This window comes from Pterocles gutturalis, unplaced genomic scaffold (genome assembly GCF_000699245.1).
Source record: "Pterocles gutturalis isolate BGI_N339 unplaced genomic scaffold, ASM69924v1 scaffold53132, whole genome shotgun sequence".
NCBI classification, from domain to species: domain Eukaryota; kingdom Metazoa; phylum Chordata; class Aves; order Pterocliformes; family Pteroclidae; genus Pterocles; species Pterocles gutturalis.
This window is the reverse complement of record NW_010114891.1, coordinates 1-13,918: the sequence shown is the minus strand read 5'-3', so window position 1 is coordinate 13,918 and position 13,918 is coordinate 1. Positions and strand designations below refer to the sequence as shown.

The following is a 13,918-nucleotide window of genomic DNA, read 5'->3' as shown; positions in this document are numbered from 1 at the left end:
CCTGTAATGAGTACAGGCTGAGAGAGTTGGGGTTATTTAGCCTTGAGGAGAAGACTCCAGGGAGACCTTATTGCAGCTTTCCAGTACTTAAAGGGGGCCTACAGAAGAGATGGGGAGGCACTCTTGACCAAGGAGTGTAGTGATAAGATGAGGGGTAACAGTTTCAAGCTGAAAGAGGGCAGATTTAGATTAGATATTCAGAAGAAATTTTTTCCTGTGAGGGTGGTGAGACACTGGAACAGGTTGCCCAGAGAAGCTGTCAATGCTCCATCCCTGGAGGTGTTCAAGGCCAGGCTGGATGAGGCTTTGAGCAACCTGGTCTAGTGGAAGGTGTCCCTGCCCATGGCAGGGGGGGTGGAACTAGATGATCTTTAAGGTCCCTTTCCAACCAAAACCATTCTATGATTCTATGAAACTAGTAATCTAATGCACTTTTAGCAACTTTTAACAGCAGTAAGAGTGCCCCACCAAGCTAAGCATATCAAAGCAGTGATATTACATCCACTGTTGTTAAGAGATACTTGGATGTTCAGATAAAATATTCCCAGCTTCAGTCAAAGTCTAATAAGATCACAAATCTGAACAACGTAGTAACACAGGTTTCAGCAGCAATTTTTCCCACCTGAAGTTTAACTACAGATTAGATTAACTCCTATCATATCCCTGCTCAATCATGTCTATCAAAATTTGAAGCAAGAAACAGAAATACCAGGTCCTGAGCAACTGAGCCTTCTTTATCCATACGCCAAGTAAATCAGACTGATAACAAAGTGAAAGGAAGCAATGAGAAAAAGTATCTCTGTTTTATTTCCTGTTACACAGTGTCTTTAATAATGCTGACTTTACATCTGAAGTAAAGGCTTATGTGTGTGATTTCTGATAGTCACAGTAATGCTGACATTTCCCAAATCTTTTGTGGAAGCTATCATACATTCTTCTATGGAATGCATATTGTACATATCTTTCTCTACAGAAAGATTGTTCACCCAAACAATTTTCTTGAAATTGTGATCTAGTTATACTTTGACTGTTCACAGTTATGCTGAACACGCCATTTCTGCACAGCATATAGCAAACTCACCAGAGATCAGAGTCCCTGCATATGAAAAGACAATGAAGCAAGAACATTACAATCATTGCAAAAACCCCTAAGAAATACAAACATCAAATATGAATCTCTGAAGGCATAGCAATGCAGTTTTTCTTAAGGTAGTAACTCAACAATAAAGAAAGATGACAATGTTAAATCTAGGTTCAAAACAGAAATTAAATAGTTTCCTAACATGATTATAGTTCAGGATTACAACTTCATTTACAAGCCAGTCAACAAAACCAGAAATATTTAGTGAGGAAAAGCTTTGAGTTCTAAAGCCAGAAAACCCTGGCTTCACTGAAGGTAATCGGAGATTTGTCATTTCCTAACATAAAGCCCAGACTCTTTGGAAGTTATCCCTCAAGCCTGAAAACACTCAGTTGCATAGAAGTCACCTTGCATCCAAGTTTCACATGGCCTGCATAGCACTGATTACATTTCCAAACTATTATCCACTTTTAATGCCTCCCAAATAATCAGGACTCCTAAATGGAAGTGCAAACCAACTACATACATTTAGTAATTTTAGTTGTTAAATTATTAAATCTCTTCATGCAGTTCTAGTTAATGTATATTGGCTGCATACAGCAGAATTTTATTGTTCCACTGACTAGTAATCACTATTTCTCAATGAGGATATATCTCAATTTTCCTAAGACTATTGGTTCTACAAAATAAAAGCATACTTTTGAGATGAAAATAAAATGTAATCATAAATACAACAAAAGTATTAGGGATACATTGCATTTATTTTTTTGTTCATGGTTCTTGCAAGGTAACAGGAAAATATTGCAGTCTTTTTGTTGATCTCAGTGAAGCTCAGGATTTGAGCCAAATAAATTTGTGTCCTTCAAAGTTGTGATATTTTCTTATAGTATTTTGCAAAAAAATATATTTGATGGCTGCTACTGTCCACTTATATGGAAGATCCCGCCAGAAATCTTAAGCGTTTCATGAGGTCACTCTATTCAATAACTGACTTTAATGCAACTTTATAAACTTGTCTGTATGCACAGAACATTTTAACATCAATAAACACAGAATGCATTCTAAGAATAATTGGAGGCCTAATCTTTCATATTAAATTTCATTAGGTTTCCCCTTTCCCACCCCAAAGAATCTTTAACGACACTCAGGATGACCAAGCTGTGATTCCTAAGATACACAGAAGTCTCAGGCTGCCTAAGTACAGCTTCCAATACATTAGATTAACAGCAGTCAAAACTATTCCAGACAGTCAAAACCCCCGGTCATGTCAAAATAGTAAATGGAAGGAGCAGCTGAAGCAAACACAGCCATCCATGTTGGCAAAAGCAAGCACTAGGTATTTTTAAGGAATTCACTACTGCACTACTTGAAGGGTTTACAGCTCTGGAGACATGTAGAAATGTAAATATGCCACTTTTCAAGTACTTAAAAACTCCATAGTTTGTCTTACCATGAGGCTTTGTCAAAAGAAGCTCAGGTGCCAGGTAGTCTGGGGTCCCTAGGATGCGTTCACCTTCTACCGGGGCAGCTCCTCTTCTTACACTCTTTGGAGTCCTATATGGTGTGCCAGCATCTCCCTGATGAGGTGTCTTAAAAGACACAACAAAGATCTCAGATGTTAAACAAAACCAGCTGAGAAAATCCCATCTCAAGTGTTAGTAATGGGTATAACTGTTGATACTTAAATTCAAGCCAAGAACATGTCACAAAATTTACATTCCCTGAGAAAGTATGTGTGAAAAGTGCTTCTGTTTCTTTATCCCAACCATCCTGAAGCACAGAAAGATGCGTACTCTTTAAGAAACTTTTCCTACGTTTCTCCTCCAGTACAAATCCATAAGTAACATCTCCAAAGAAAATCCTGAAAAAATACCAACCACTCAAATTCCTTTCAAATTCAAATCTGAAGATAACCTACTAAACAGAAGGTCAAAATAGCCTCCAGTTTTAGCACTGAGTTCTTTATATTAGCCAATGAAAAGCAAGCATATATGTCAAATACCTGGGGGGAGGGAAAAAAAAAAATCCTGAATTTTCTCATATATTGCGTACCAGATGTACTCAAAATACATTCAGTAAGCCCTTTATTGTTTGACCTGCTGGTTGCATAACACCTGCAGATGTAGTTCTGCTCAGGTTAGACTTAGTGACTGTTTATAGCTACACAAATCTTAAAGTAATTTGGGACATTATTTGAAGATAAAATATGCAGAGTTGCAAAGAGATGAATAAATTCTCACAGCCAATAGGCTGACTGCAATGAAAAATTTCTTGTTACGACCTGGAGTACTACTAAATTATTTTGTAGAGATTCTCATTCTTTATTTTTCAATATACCCTTAATTCCCATATATCTGGTATAGTTTTGTTTACAACTTCATCTTCAGTGCAGCAGAGATCAATTCATTATGACTATGCCATAAAGGCTACAAAATCCACTATTAAAATAGAAAACAGGTTACAAAAACATAGTGCCATCAGTCATTTATTTCTCAGGATATGAAGTGCATACTACTCTGACTCCATTTTAGCTGAATGCAAGCTAAGTTTCATAGTCAATTAAAATTTTATGCAGATGAAACAGAAGCTAGCAATTCAGACAAAGACATCGGAAAAAACAGCTTTCCCAAAAATAAATGTTTTGAGTGTCCCCTTTTGGTGGACCAAATCATTAAAACAGACTGCCAGTTCTGTCAGAAAGCTTTAAATCTTGCAACTAGAATCTAAGTAAGGTCTTGTAAAGCTATGTCAGAATGAAACAGGAAATTGACTGAAAAGTATACTTTTACTTTTCCCACATTAGGGCTCTAGCTTACTTTAGGACAGTATGATTTCTACTTACTATCAGAAGGATGAAAGAGTCAAAGAAAAACTTCATAATCTGCAAGCAGCTATTACTGTTTACATCAATCTTTGTAATAGCCTTGTAACTGGTACTTGAGAGTACACATTACACCATCACTTTTGCCACGACAAAGAGAAAATAGAGGGCACAACAGCAGTTACTAGCAGCTGAACAGCATTTGCCAACAGTTAATTACTCACAGGAAGTACCATGCTGCACAAAAAGTAGGATGAGATAAAATAGCACAAGCTTCCTTTATTAGTTCATTACAAAGCAAAGAATTTCTCGGCAAGGTGGACAGGCAATGCATGTTGAGCCAGAGGCAGACCAGTAGACACACAGTTCTTGATAAGCTCTTACAGAAGTTATACTTTTGGCTATACAAATGCAGTAAGTGAAAGCCTGTCAGCAAAGGTCACTTTGACAGACTACCTCAAACTACTTCAATTTTCCCTAAATTAACAACTGAAATAATTTCAGATCACTAGCATCTAATGCATGCACAAAGTTTCTACATGCCTCCTTACATACCTGGTAGACCCTATATGGTCGTCCTTTCTGTAATGGAGTAATAGCTGTTGGGTAAGAGCCACTACAAGCAGGTGAAAGATCCATTATATCTAAGGAAGCCATGCTACATGGCTCGGATACGTTGGATATATTAATTGGGCTATTATAACTTCGAAAAACAACAGCATTTTTTTTTAAGAGATTCAGTGCTTCCACCATCTTTTCTGAAGGAGCAGATACTTGGTCAAGGTAAGTTTCTTTCATGTGTTTTTGGTCATTATCCTTTTCAGGATGTAACAGTTTGCAGTCCTGGACATTACGTGCTTCCTCCTCATTTTGTAAAGCATTTGGTGATGTTATTAGCATGCCTTCTGTTTTTGGTTCCTCAAAGGAGATGTCTTTAACACTTCTGTCCAAATCTAAAAGCTGCTTTTCTAAATGGCTTTCTGCAACAGACATTTCAGGAAATGATAAGTCAGAATCTGCACTGAGGATTCCTAAAAGTTTTTCGTCATCAGTGCCTAAAAAACTTGAGTTCATATACTCCGTTTTATCGCCCTTTTCATAGTCTGCATCCAGATCACACATAAGATTTTTGGCTATTATTGGAGTAAGCGATCTTTCTACTGTTTGCTGGTTACCAATAAAATTCTTAACTTCTTCCTTGCTTTTGCAGGTGTCACGTAGGCATCTATCATCACAAAGTATTAATGACTGAATTTCTGTTGTCAAACCTGTCCTTTTGTTTGCTGGAAATTCTGAGATTTGACAGCCACGTTTATATTCCGCATTGCTTTTTTTAACATAGTTGAGTTCCTGACAAGGACTAGTGTCAACTAATTCAAAACTTCTTTTTACACCTGGCTTTTCAAAAATCTCTTCTTCTTTGATAGACTTCACAGGCTCATTCTGGTTTGAGTGTGACTGTTGTTGATTGGAAGTTTCTGCTGTTTCATTAGTCATCTCTCTTTTATTTATGAAGCATTTTTCTTCCCAAATCTTATTTTCACAAAGACATTTTCTGACTATGCCTTTCCCATCCAGTGTGGTCACAGGAGTACCTGTTATATCAGAATGTTCACTTCCCAACTTCTGCTTACTACCAGAATCATTGCTGCTGATGGGAGAAATGGCAGACTCCAATTCTTTTTTCTTTAAACCTTTGATACCTTTGCTATTCAGTAATTCTACATTCGAAAGGAGAGCTGACCCATTGTTACTTGTTTTGTCTGTTGTAGAACATTGTTCATCTTCATTTTGCTGCAAATGAGCACATTAAGTTTTGAGTATCGAGAAAAACAGGATTACAGCATTATAGAAATGTCCTTTAAAATACCTTATTTCTACTTCCCTAAAGAACTGCAAATTGGCAAGCATTACTTATTGTTTATAACTACTAGTAGCAACAAAAGTGACATACATTCAAAAAAATTCAAAACTACATTAGGGATAATTTGATAACTTGACTTATAAGAACATAAAATAAGCTTACTAGAATACAATAGATTATGCAGTATTTTTAAATGCTTAAGGGTGAAGAAATATAACAATTAAAGTTGTTTTTGTGATTTTATGCTAAGAAGTTAAGCTACAGAAGTTCTCAGTTTCCAAGAAACCCCAAACCAAAGAACCCCATCATACTACCCTGTGGCATATTATACTTCAGAGATGACAAAAGGAAAAATATGATATCACTACTATTTTAGTAACACAATAGCAAAAATAAGGCCCTGGGAAATGGACAGATAAAACAAAGAATTATAAATTGTTTTTAACATAATGTTTTGTGTGTGACCTAAATAGGAATCGTGGGAAGGGGCTACATAGCAAAGCAGCATTTTCTTTTAAGTCTGTATTTGTACAGAATTTCATTAACAGTTTAAAATAGGAGAAAATATTTTGTATCAGCTGTAATTACTGATGTTAGGTTAGTTGATACAAAACCCTTCAGTAATATAAACCTTAAACTTCTTCAGTTTTTAACAGCTAGAAGAAGTTTGAAGTGTGTTTTTAAATTATTTTTCCCAAGTTTTGCCTTTTAAAGAAATGCTTTTGTCTGCTCATAGAACTATAGGGATATGATCAGCTTCCAAAGAGCCAGTGCTCCCAGCATTGCCCACCTTATGAAGAATAGGGCTAAACCAGTGCTGTCCAGTAGAAGCCTTCTCTTTCACTCTTTTGCTGCAGGCTAAATGGCATTTGCTTTTCCTGTTATGTTGCACAGGACTACTATTTGTTTGAAGAAAAAAAAAAATACCAGTTTGATCAAAAACTCCTAGTCAGCAAGGATTATGACCCCTGCTCCTTCTCCTGTAGGAAGGCTTCTCTATACTTACCTTCCCCGATTATCTCAAGTGGAGGATATCTGCAACAATGCATATACAAGTACAAGCTAATTTTAATTTATAGAGGAAAGATGAAACAGTCCTGACCTCTACATCTTTCTCCCACCTGGGGCTGCTGCAGGATTCCGATTCCATACTGGACAGGTATGTGTGCAACTGACTACTGGCACTGGAGGTACCAAACCTTTTTGTTGACTGAAGTAGAGTAGGAGTTAAACTTCTCACTGGCATCACAGGAGTTAACTGAGAAGTATCAAGATCTTGATAAGAAAACAAAATAATAATTCAAGTGTTGATATAAATAGGCAACATATATGAACCAGCTTCACACTACCTCAAGCTTTCACATCAAAGGAAGTCATGGAAAGGTACGCATGACATCATGATTTCCCTTGTCATCTTTCACATACAGTCAATTCACTCCTTTTTTGAAGTAGAGACTGGCCAAGAATTTAAAAAGCAATATGAACACTAGCACCATAACAGCCTTCTTTCTCACCTTTTATCAAGCACATCCAAGCCACTCACAAAAAATTAAAAGACCATAACCTTACAGCCAGAGTATTGCTCAGTACAAGGCTTGGTATACTTACATGTTTTGACTAAGTTAGCTGAAAGAGGCGTATTTTCCTTTTGGACCATAGGTAAGGGAGAAACCAATCCATGTAGACTGTCAGAAGATTGACTTGACTTGTGCCCTGGCATTTTCATTCCAACAGGAGTATACTATCAAGCAGGAAGAAGCATAATTAAAAGTTAATGGAGCCTGAACAAAACATCCAGGACTGAGAGCGTAACTTCACACATTCCTTATTATGTTTGCATTGGAGCTTAGATATGCCCATTTACCAAATTTTTTGAAGCACAACTGATAGTCAACAATTTGAAATATAGTCCAAGGTAATCACTTCAGAACTTCAAGGTACTGGAAATATGCATCATTCTACCAGCTGGCAGAAGAGGTGCAAGAATAGCCTTATCATTCCTATTATTACACTTAAGATAGCAAGTAAACTAAAAGAATGAAGTACTTCAAAGACAGTGAAAACTACTTACAAAACCCAGAGAACTTATGAGAGACAACAATTGTCCTGGAGTACGGGAGTAGTCTTGTTTTGGCTTTGCCATTGATGGTGTAGTAAGGATATCTATCATATTTATCTCTACAAACAGATAAAAAAAACAGGAAGCAGGGCAGTTTTTCCTTTTTCTATTAAATAAGCAAAACTACAGCCATTCACAAGTTTTATCAAGAGAAAAAATTTAGTCACATACTGAACAAATATACAAAACAAGCCACCAAACCCAAGTGAAGACCTACCCATACGTTCTTATTCAACACAAGCTGTTTCTTCCTGTACATCCATCAAAAAGTTACCATTTATAAACACAGAAACTATAGAAATCAAATTTATTTTCCAGCATACTACAATGTAAGTGTTAAGTTTTCTAACTTGATACGAGCTTTGTTTTTAGGTAGGAATTCCAGACTATGGCCTGTGGGTGAAGATGGTAAATTTGATTCAAAGGCTGCCTTCTCTCCCAAAGACATCTCAAAAAAAGCTACAGATTAATTTTTTCATAGGTGAAAATTTAACCTGAGATGCCATTTTTTGCTCACTAAAGCTAAGTAGGCTTGTAGCTTACATATTATGTTCAACTAGACACAATAATCTGTCCCATTACAACTCACCATTTAAAGTGGTGTATTATAGAAAATACAGTATAATTAGAATTTTTCTCTCATTAATCAGAAACTCCATAGACAATTCTGAATTTTTACATTCCTTTGAATACATAAAAAGGATGCACACACCAGCAGCTGTCTCAAAAAACTAAACTGGTGCTGTGCAGCATTAGCTTGGCTAGTATGGATAAAGGGTTGGAGGTACAAGCTAGTTCAGGAACTGACTATTCACCTTAAGACCTGCAGCCTATTGCCTGTGCCAGGCAGTCATTTGACTATTCAGCTCGATTTACTGCTACTTGAAAGCAGTATGTTCATACGCTAAAGCACTGATTTATAACCTTCTGTTAGGGACTCGAGACTCACCACCTCCCCTGGTCCCTAACATTAATGTCTGGAAGGTCCCAGTTCAGGTTGGAAATTAGTATATACAAGGACAGAAGAGCATGAACCTAAGGACAGAAACAGCTAGAGGTACACCAAGAAAGTCCCGGAATTATTCATCCACCCTTTGAATTCTCTTAGGGGATTTCACTGAAAATTCGAAATCCATATCCCTCAAGAGAAATGGCTCTAGATCATATTTCATACACTCTTGTTCCAAAGAATAAAAGCTTAACTTCTGAAGTGCAATGCACAGAGCAGACCCTTTTCTAGCATGTACCTTATCAGTACCTACCTACTAGAAATTAGACATTAGTGCAACATTTGGGCTACTTTAATTGAAAGCTACCACCTACAGGCACGTAAAGCATTCAAGAATACATGAATGGGACACAAAAATACATTCCAATACAACTCAAATGATACAGACAACTCTTACCTCTGTTCAGAGTAACTCTGGAAAGCCCAAAGTCTGTCAACTTTATATGGCCCTGATTAGAAATTAGCATATTGTCTGGCTTCAGATCCCTGAAGACATGAACATAGTTGAAGTCAGCAAAAAGACAACTGAGCAACATTAAGAAAGTTACCCAACCAGAAACATTCAATATAAAACACTGATTATAGCTGTTCCTCAGTAACATCTTAGCCAGCAGAAGATTCCAGTTGGAGGAATACACCAAAACAATTAAACATATCTAGCGCTAAATATTGCGCAAACATCTCAGGCCTTGTAAAACTGTCGCAAGAGTTGCAGCAGGTTTAACAAGCATTCTTGAGGAGTACTGCCATCACAACACTTACTAATGCTCCTACACATTTTACATGCTCCTACACATGATGGTACACGACAAGCAAACCTCTAGTATAAGTTTTCTCGTATGTTCTCTGTAGCACTACTGATGTAGCGAAGAGCTCTCACTACAGAAGCAGCATTAGAGTAGTCAATGTCCCTTTGTCCTACAGTTAAACTTTTGCAGTATCCAGAGGGTTCCTGAACTAATGGTCATATAAAAACCACATGGAGATGTGACCTAGAAGGCAGCATAGGTGCTAATATGCCACTGTACTGGATGAGAGCATGCAGGCAGGGGAAGGCAGTGCATATTTGTCTGCTTAACGTATATGAACAGATTTTATTTTAGGTGTTGTTGTACTGCTGCAGTGTACACATGCAAAAAGCTTCCAGAAGCTCTAGCAAATGATGTAGCTGTTACTACTAAATGGTGATTGGTTATGTTTTTGAGTGAAAAATTAAAAAGCCAAACTACTAAATACTTATAAGAAAAAAAAAGCAAGTTTTACCTGTGGATTATCCCATGCCTGTGAAGATAGTCAAGAGCCAATGCTGCTTCAGAAATATACTTAACAGCCATTTCTTCATCAAAATATCCATAAATATGGAGAAGAGATTTGACATCTCCACCAATAAGGTACTCCATCACCTGCCATTCAAGTGTTTTAAACACAACATTTTAAAATATTTCAAATTTGCAAGTAAAAATATAAAATAGCTTTCACCCCTAGGAAAGTATAAATTCAAAGTGCTGAAGCTGACAGAAGCTTCCTTGTGCTAATTTCATTTCCCATGCAAGACTTCTCACTTGGATAAAATAATTAAAGCTTCAGATGACAGAGGACATGAAACATTTTCTTTTAATAAACCATTTACTTATTTTATATTATTTGCCCAGCCTACTTTCTCTAGTCAGCTCTCAAGTAACTACTGTAATCAGCTTTTTAATTAGCTTCTGAAAGATTTCTATATTATAGAAAATAAATTGCAAAGCACTTCCAGGAAACTCAAGGCCTGAAGCTAAAGACCACTGACATTTTGTTTAGTATAGAACAGGTATCTCTATTTTATTTTGCAAGTGTTTATATACAATATTAAATTCAGACCTGAGCCTTGTGAAATATGTGCAAATTTCCAGAAATGTATACCTTGAGAGCTACTGTGCATTTAAGACATGAAAAAGAATGTTTAAAAAATATACACATCCACAAAATTATGCAGACGCACACATTATCATGGTCCATGTCATATTCAGCAAAAAAGAAAAGTTAGTGTGGTCTCAAACTCATTCTTCAATAACAAGAATGAATTTACAGGGTTTTGGTCAAGAAATCTCACCGGTACTTAGATTCCAATATACAATACTGCTCTATATATGACTCCAGCAACTCCTTTACAAATCCTTCACCCTGAACTCCTCTACTCCTCACAGCAGTTAACAGAGACTCCAGGAAAAGAAGCCTTCATTTACACTCAAAATGCATTGTAGGACTGCATAGCTACCTCACCTCAGACTTTAATCAAGCTGTTCACCATGTGTGCTTACAGCAAACAAGACACATTACAATGGATCCTTTGTAGACAGTCTTAATCCATACCACCTTTATGTAGAGACCATATTCAAGTCCTACAGTGCTCCACATAAACTAGCACTTAGTTCTGCCACTCAGTTATCCTCTTGTCATCTAGGCCAACTACCATAACGAATTTTGAGCATTGACAATAAGTAAAATGGATTTCCTTTTAAGTGAGCCACAGGGTATCTTTCCGTCACTTGGATTCTGCTTGTACAGAATGGTTTCTTATTTTGTTTTCTCTAAGATTTCTATATATTCCTAAAACAGATAAGCTATTACAAGAGACTCTTCGTAAAAAACGGGAACACAGGTAGAAAGATCTCAAGGGTACCAGGGCAACAGTGCAACCGTTTCACTTGTTCAACCATTCTGAGAAAGAAGAAAGGAGAAGTGACCAAAGAATATCCATTCACTACCATAAAAATGTGTTTTCCAGGCATGAATGTGGTTCTGCACTCTGTTTCCAACACCATTATAAAGAACCGCAGCCATTTATTTACTCACTAAATAGATGTTATTAGCTGACTGAAGTGAGTAGTACAAGTGCACAATGAAAGGACTTTTACTGAGAGCCAATGCATCCCTCTCTGCCTGGACCTGGTGAACCATGTTTTTGTTGATCATGTCTGCTTTTTTCATCACCTGAAAAACAAAACAAAATCAAGTAGATAAACATTATTTTCTTTACTCAACCCGCAGTTTCTTTAGTCAATTAATTTATCTCTATACTTGAAACTTGCATATGTGTATACATATAAAACAGAACTGTAACTTCATATAGACAGAATCTTAAACCACAGGTTACTAGAGAATCTTTTTCATTGCTCTCCTTCTAATTCAGTTCAGACTGGAAATCACACTACCAATATTTACTGCAGTTGCACACACTGGAAAATTAGTGTTTAGGCTGTATTTGAAATTAAGCTTCCCTGAGTTAATCCTCTTAATACACAACTCAGAACCAGGAAAAAATGTTCAATGCTTAGATATACCCTTGCTGCTCAAGTCTTTCCATCTCTTTGGAAAACAAGATATATGGCCTGAAGCTTGAAAACAGTGCAGCAGTAAGCCATCCCATCATGGTATCCTCAAGTGCAAGACTGCAACTACTCCAACCTCTAATTCTTAACTTTGCAAAGAAAGCAAGTGAATTTTTGCTTAATTTAAAATTTACAATCAAAGTCACCCAACAAATATTTGTTTCCTTGGAAAGAAGCCTCTAAGGCATGCAACTCACAGCAAAGAAATAACAAGTTTAACTCTGAATTAGGCTCTAATTCCTGTATCGTATTACTCCACTATATGTTGATAGCCACCCAAAATTAATCTTGAATAGAAGGTGTATAGCAAAGCTAATGGGTGTTTAGGCAAACACTGCACACACACTGGAAGTCTGCCCACCTTCAACATTTTTAGTACAAATACGTATGGTGATATTAAAGCAAGTTTAATTTATCCATTCTCTATGAAAGACAACTGTTAAAAAGTTGAATCTACAGCTACCACCACCATTCAATAACAGAATTTGATAACAAGTAAAAATAGCAAGACATAAGAAGGGTAATTTGATACCTACTATGTAAGTGTTGTCCGTAACTACAAAAATATTTAGCATATGTTAAATTAAAAAGCTTGAATAGTCCATAAATCTCGCTGCAATAGGGATAAAGAATTTACACAAAAGCTTCTAGGTCACAATGCTTTCCGTAAGTTTGTGTAAGATATGAAAGCAATACAACTGAACTACTCTAGATGCAGTACCTAGACTACAGAAAATTAGTTTCCACAGCTACCATCACTATTATCAAAATTGACACAAAAAAAAAATCCCAAGACATACACAGAAAGCACTTTCAATAAGTGTTGGGCTTAACCATACAAGTATTTAGCATGTGTTGAGTGTTGTAGCAATCCATAAACTTCACTACAATAGTGCCAAAGGATTTACACTAAAGCTTTCACCTCATTATAGTAAAGCTTTCACCTTCATTATAGTAGAATGTAGACACATATAGCTCTGAACAGCAATGGCTATTTTGCACGACTGTTTTTACATTTCCTTTTTTTATGTACTATGCAGCTGGTGCTAGTCCTTGTAATTGCACAGTCAAGCTCACACAGACCATCAGTAAAGTTTGTACTACTGACAAGCCTAATCTTTAGTCCTTTGAATATCAAAACAGAAAATGCAACCCTTTCTTTTTAAAAAAAGTGTAATCAGTAAAAATACTTTTTATAATTTGTTCTCTTTACACATCTCAGAAGCAGACTTTTCATTTTTGAACAAATGTGAGAAGCCCTCCCCGCGGCAGGACAGCTGGATGTAGTCACTACAAGCATTCACAAGCACGAAGCAAAGAGCGCACTGACGGCCGGGAAGGCCTTTGGCGTAGCTTCCTCGACTTTAAGGTACTTCTCAAAGCAGTCGTCATTATCAGATGCCTCCTAACCAAAGCCTCCAGGCGAACTGGACCGTGGGGAGCATGCCGAGCACAGCCCCGCGGACAGCACCTCTCCAGGCACCGGGCTTCTGCCAGAGGAGCGGCAGCGCCCGAAACCCCCAGTGCTGGCAGGCGGGGGACTCGGGCCCAGGCAGGCCTCGGCGGAGCGCCTCCCTTCCCCCTCGGGACACCCCTTTCCCAAGCGGGGTGTCAGGAACGCGGGGGGCGGCAGCGCCTCGACATCAGGCAACG

At 37.3% G+C, this 13,918-nt stretch overlaps 1 protein-coding gene across 1 annotated transcript in view; it reads right to left on the bottom strand.

Annotated features, from left to right (window-relative positions):
- The window catches only part of MASTL (microtubule associated serine/threonine kinase-like), an 18,071-nt gene extending 4,414 nt beyond the window's left edge, over positions 1-13,657 (bottom strand). The window contains exons 1-9 of the mRNA XM_010074938.1: positions 13,592-13,657; positions 11,730-11,867; positions 10,158-10,297; positions 9,292-9,380; positions 7,838-7,944; positions 7,375-7,507; positions 6,869-7,041; positions 4,458-5,696; positions 2,532-2,670 (exon numbers count right to left, since the gene is read on the bottom strand). Coding sequence (XP_010073240.1) covers positions 2,532-2,670; positions 4,458-5,696; positions 6,869-7,041; positions 7,375-7,507; positions 7,838-7,944; positions 9,292-9,380; positions 10,158-10,297; positions 11,730-11,867; positions 13,592-13,657 — 2,224 coding nt within the window. The remainder of the gene's footprint in view (positions 1-2,531; positions 2,671-4,457; positions 5,697-6,868; positions 7,042-7,374; positions 7,508-7,837; positions 7,945-9,291; positions 9,381-10,157; positions 10,298-11,729; positions 11,868-13,591) is intronic.
- Positions 13,658-13,918: the final 261 nt, after the last annotated feature.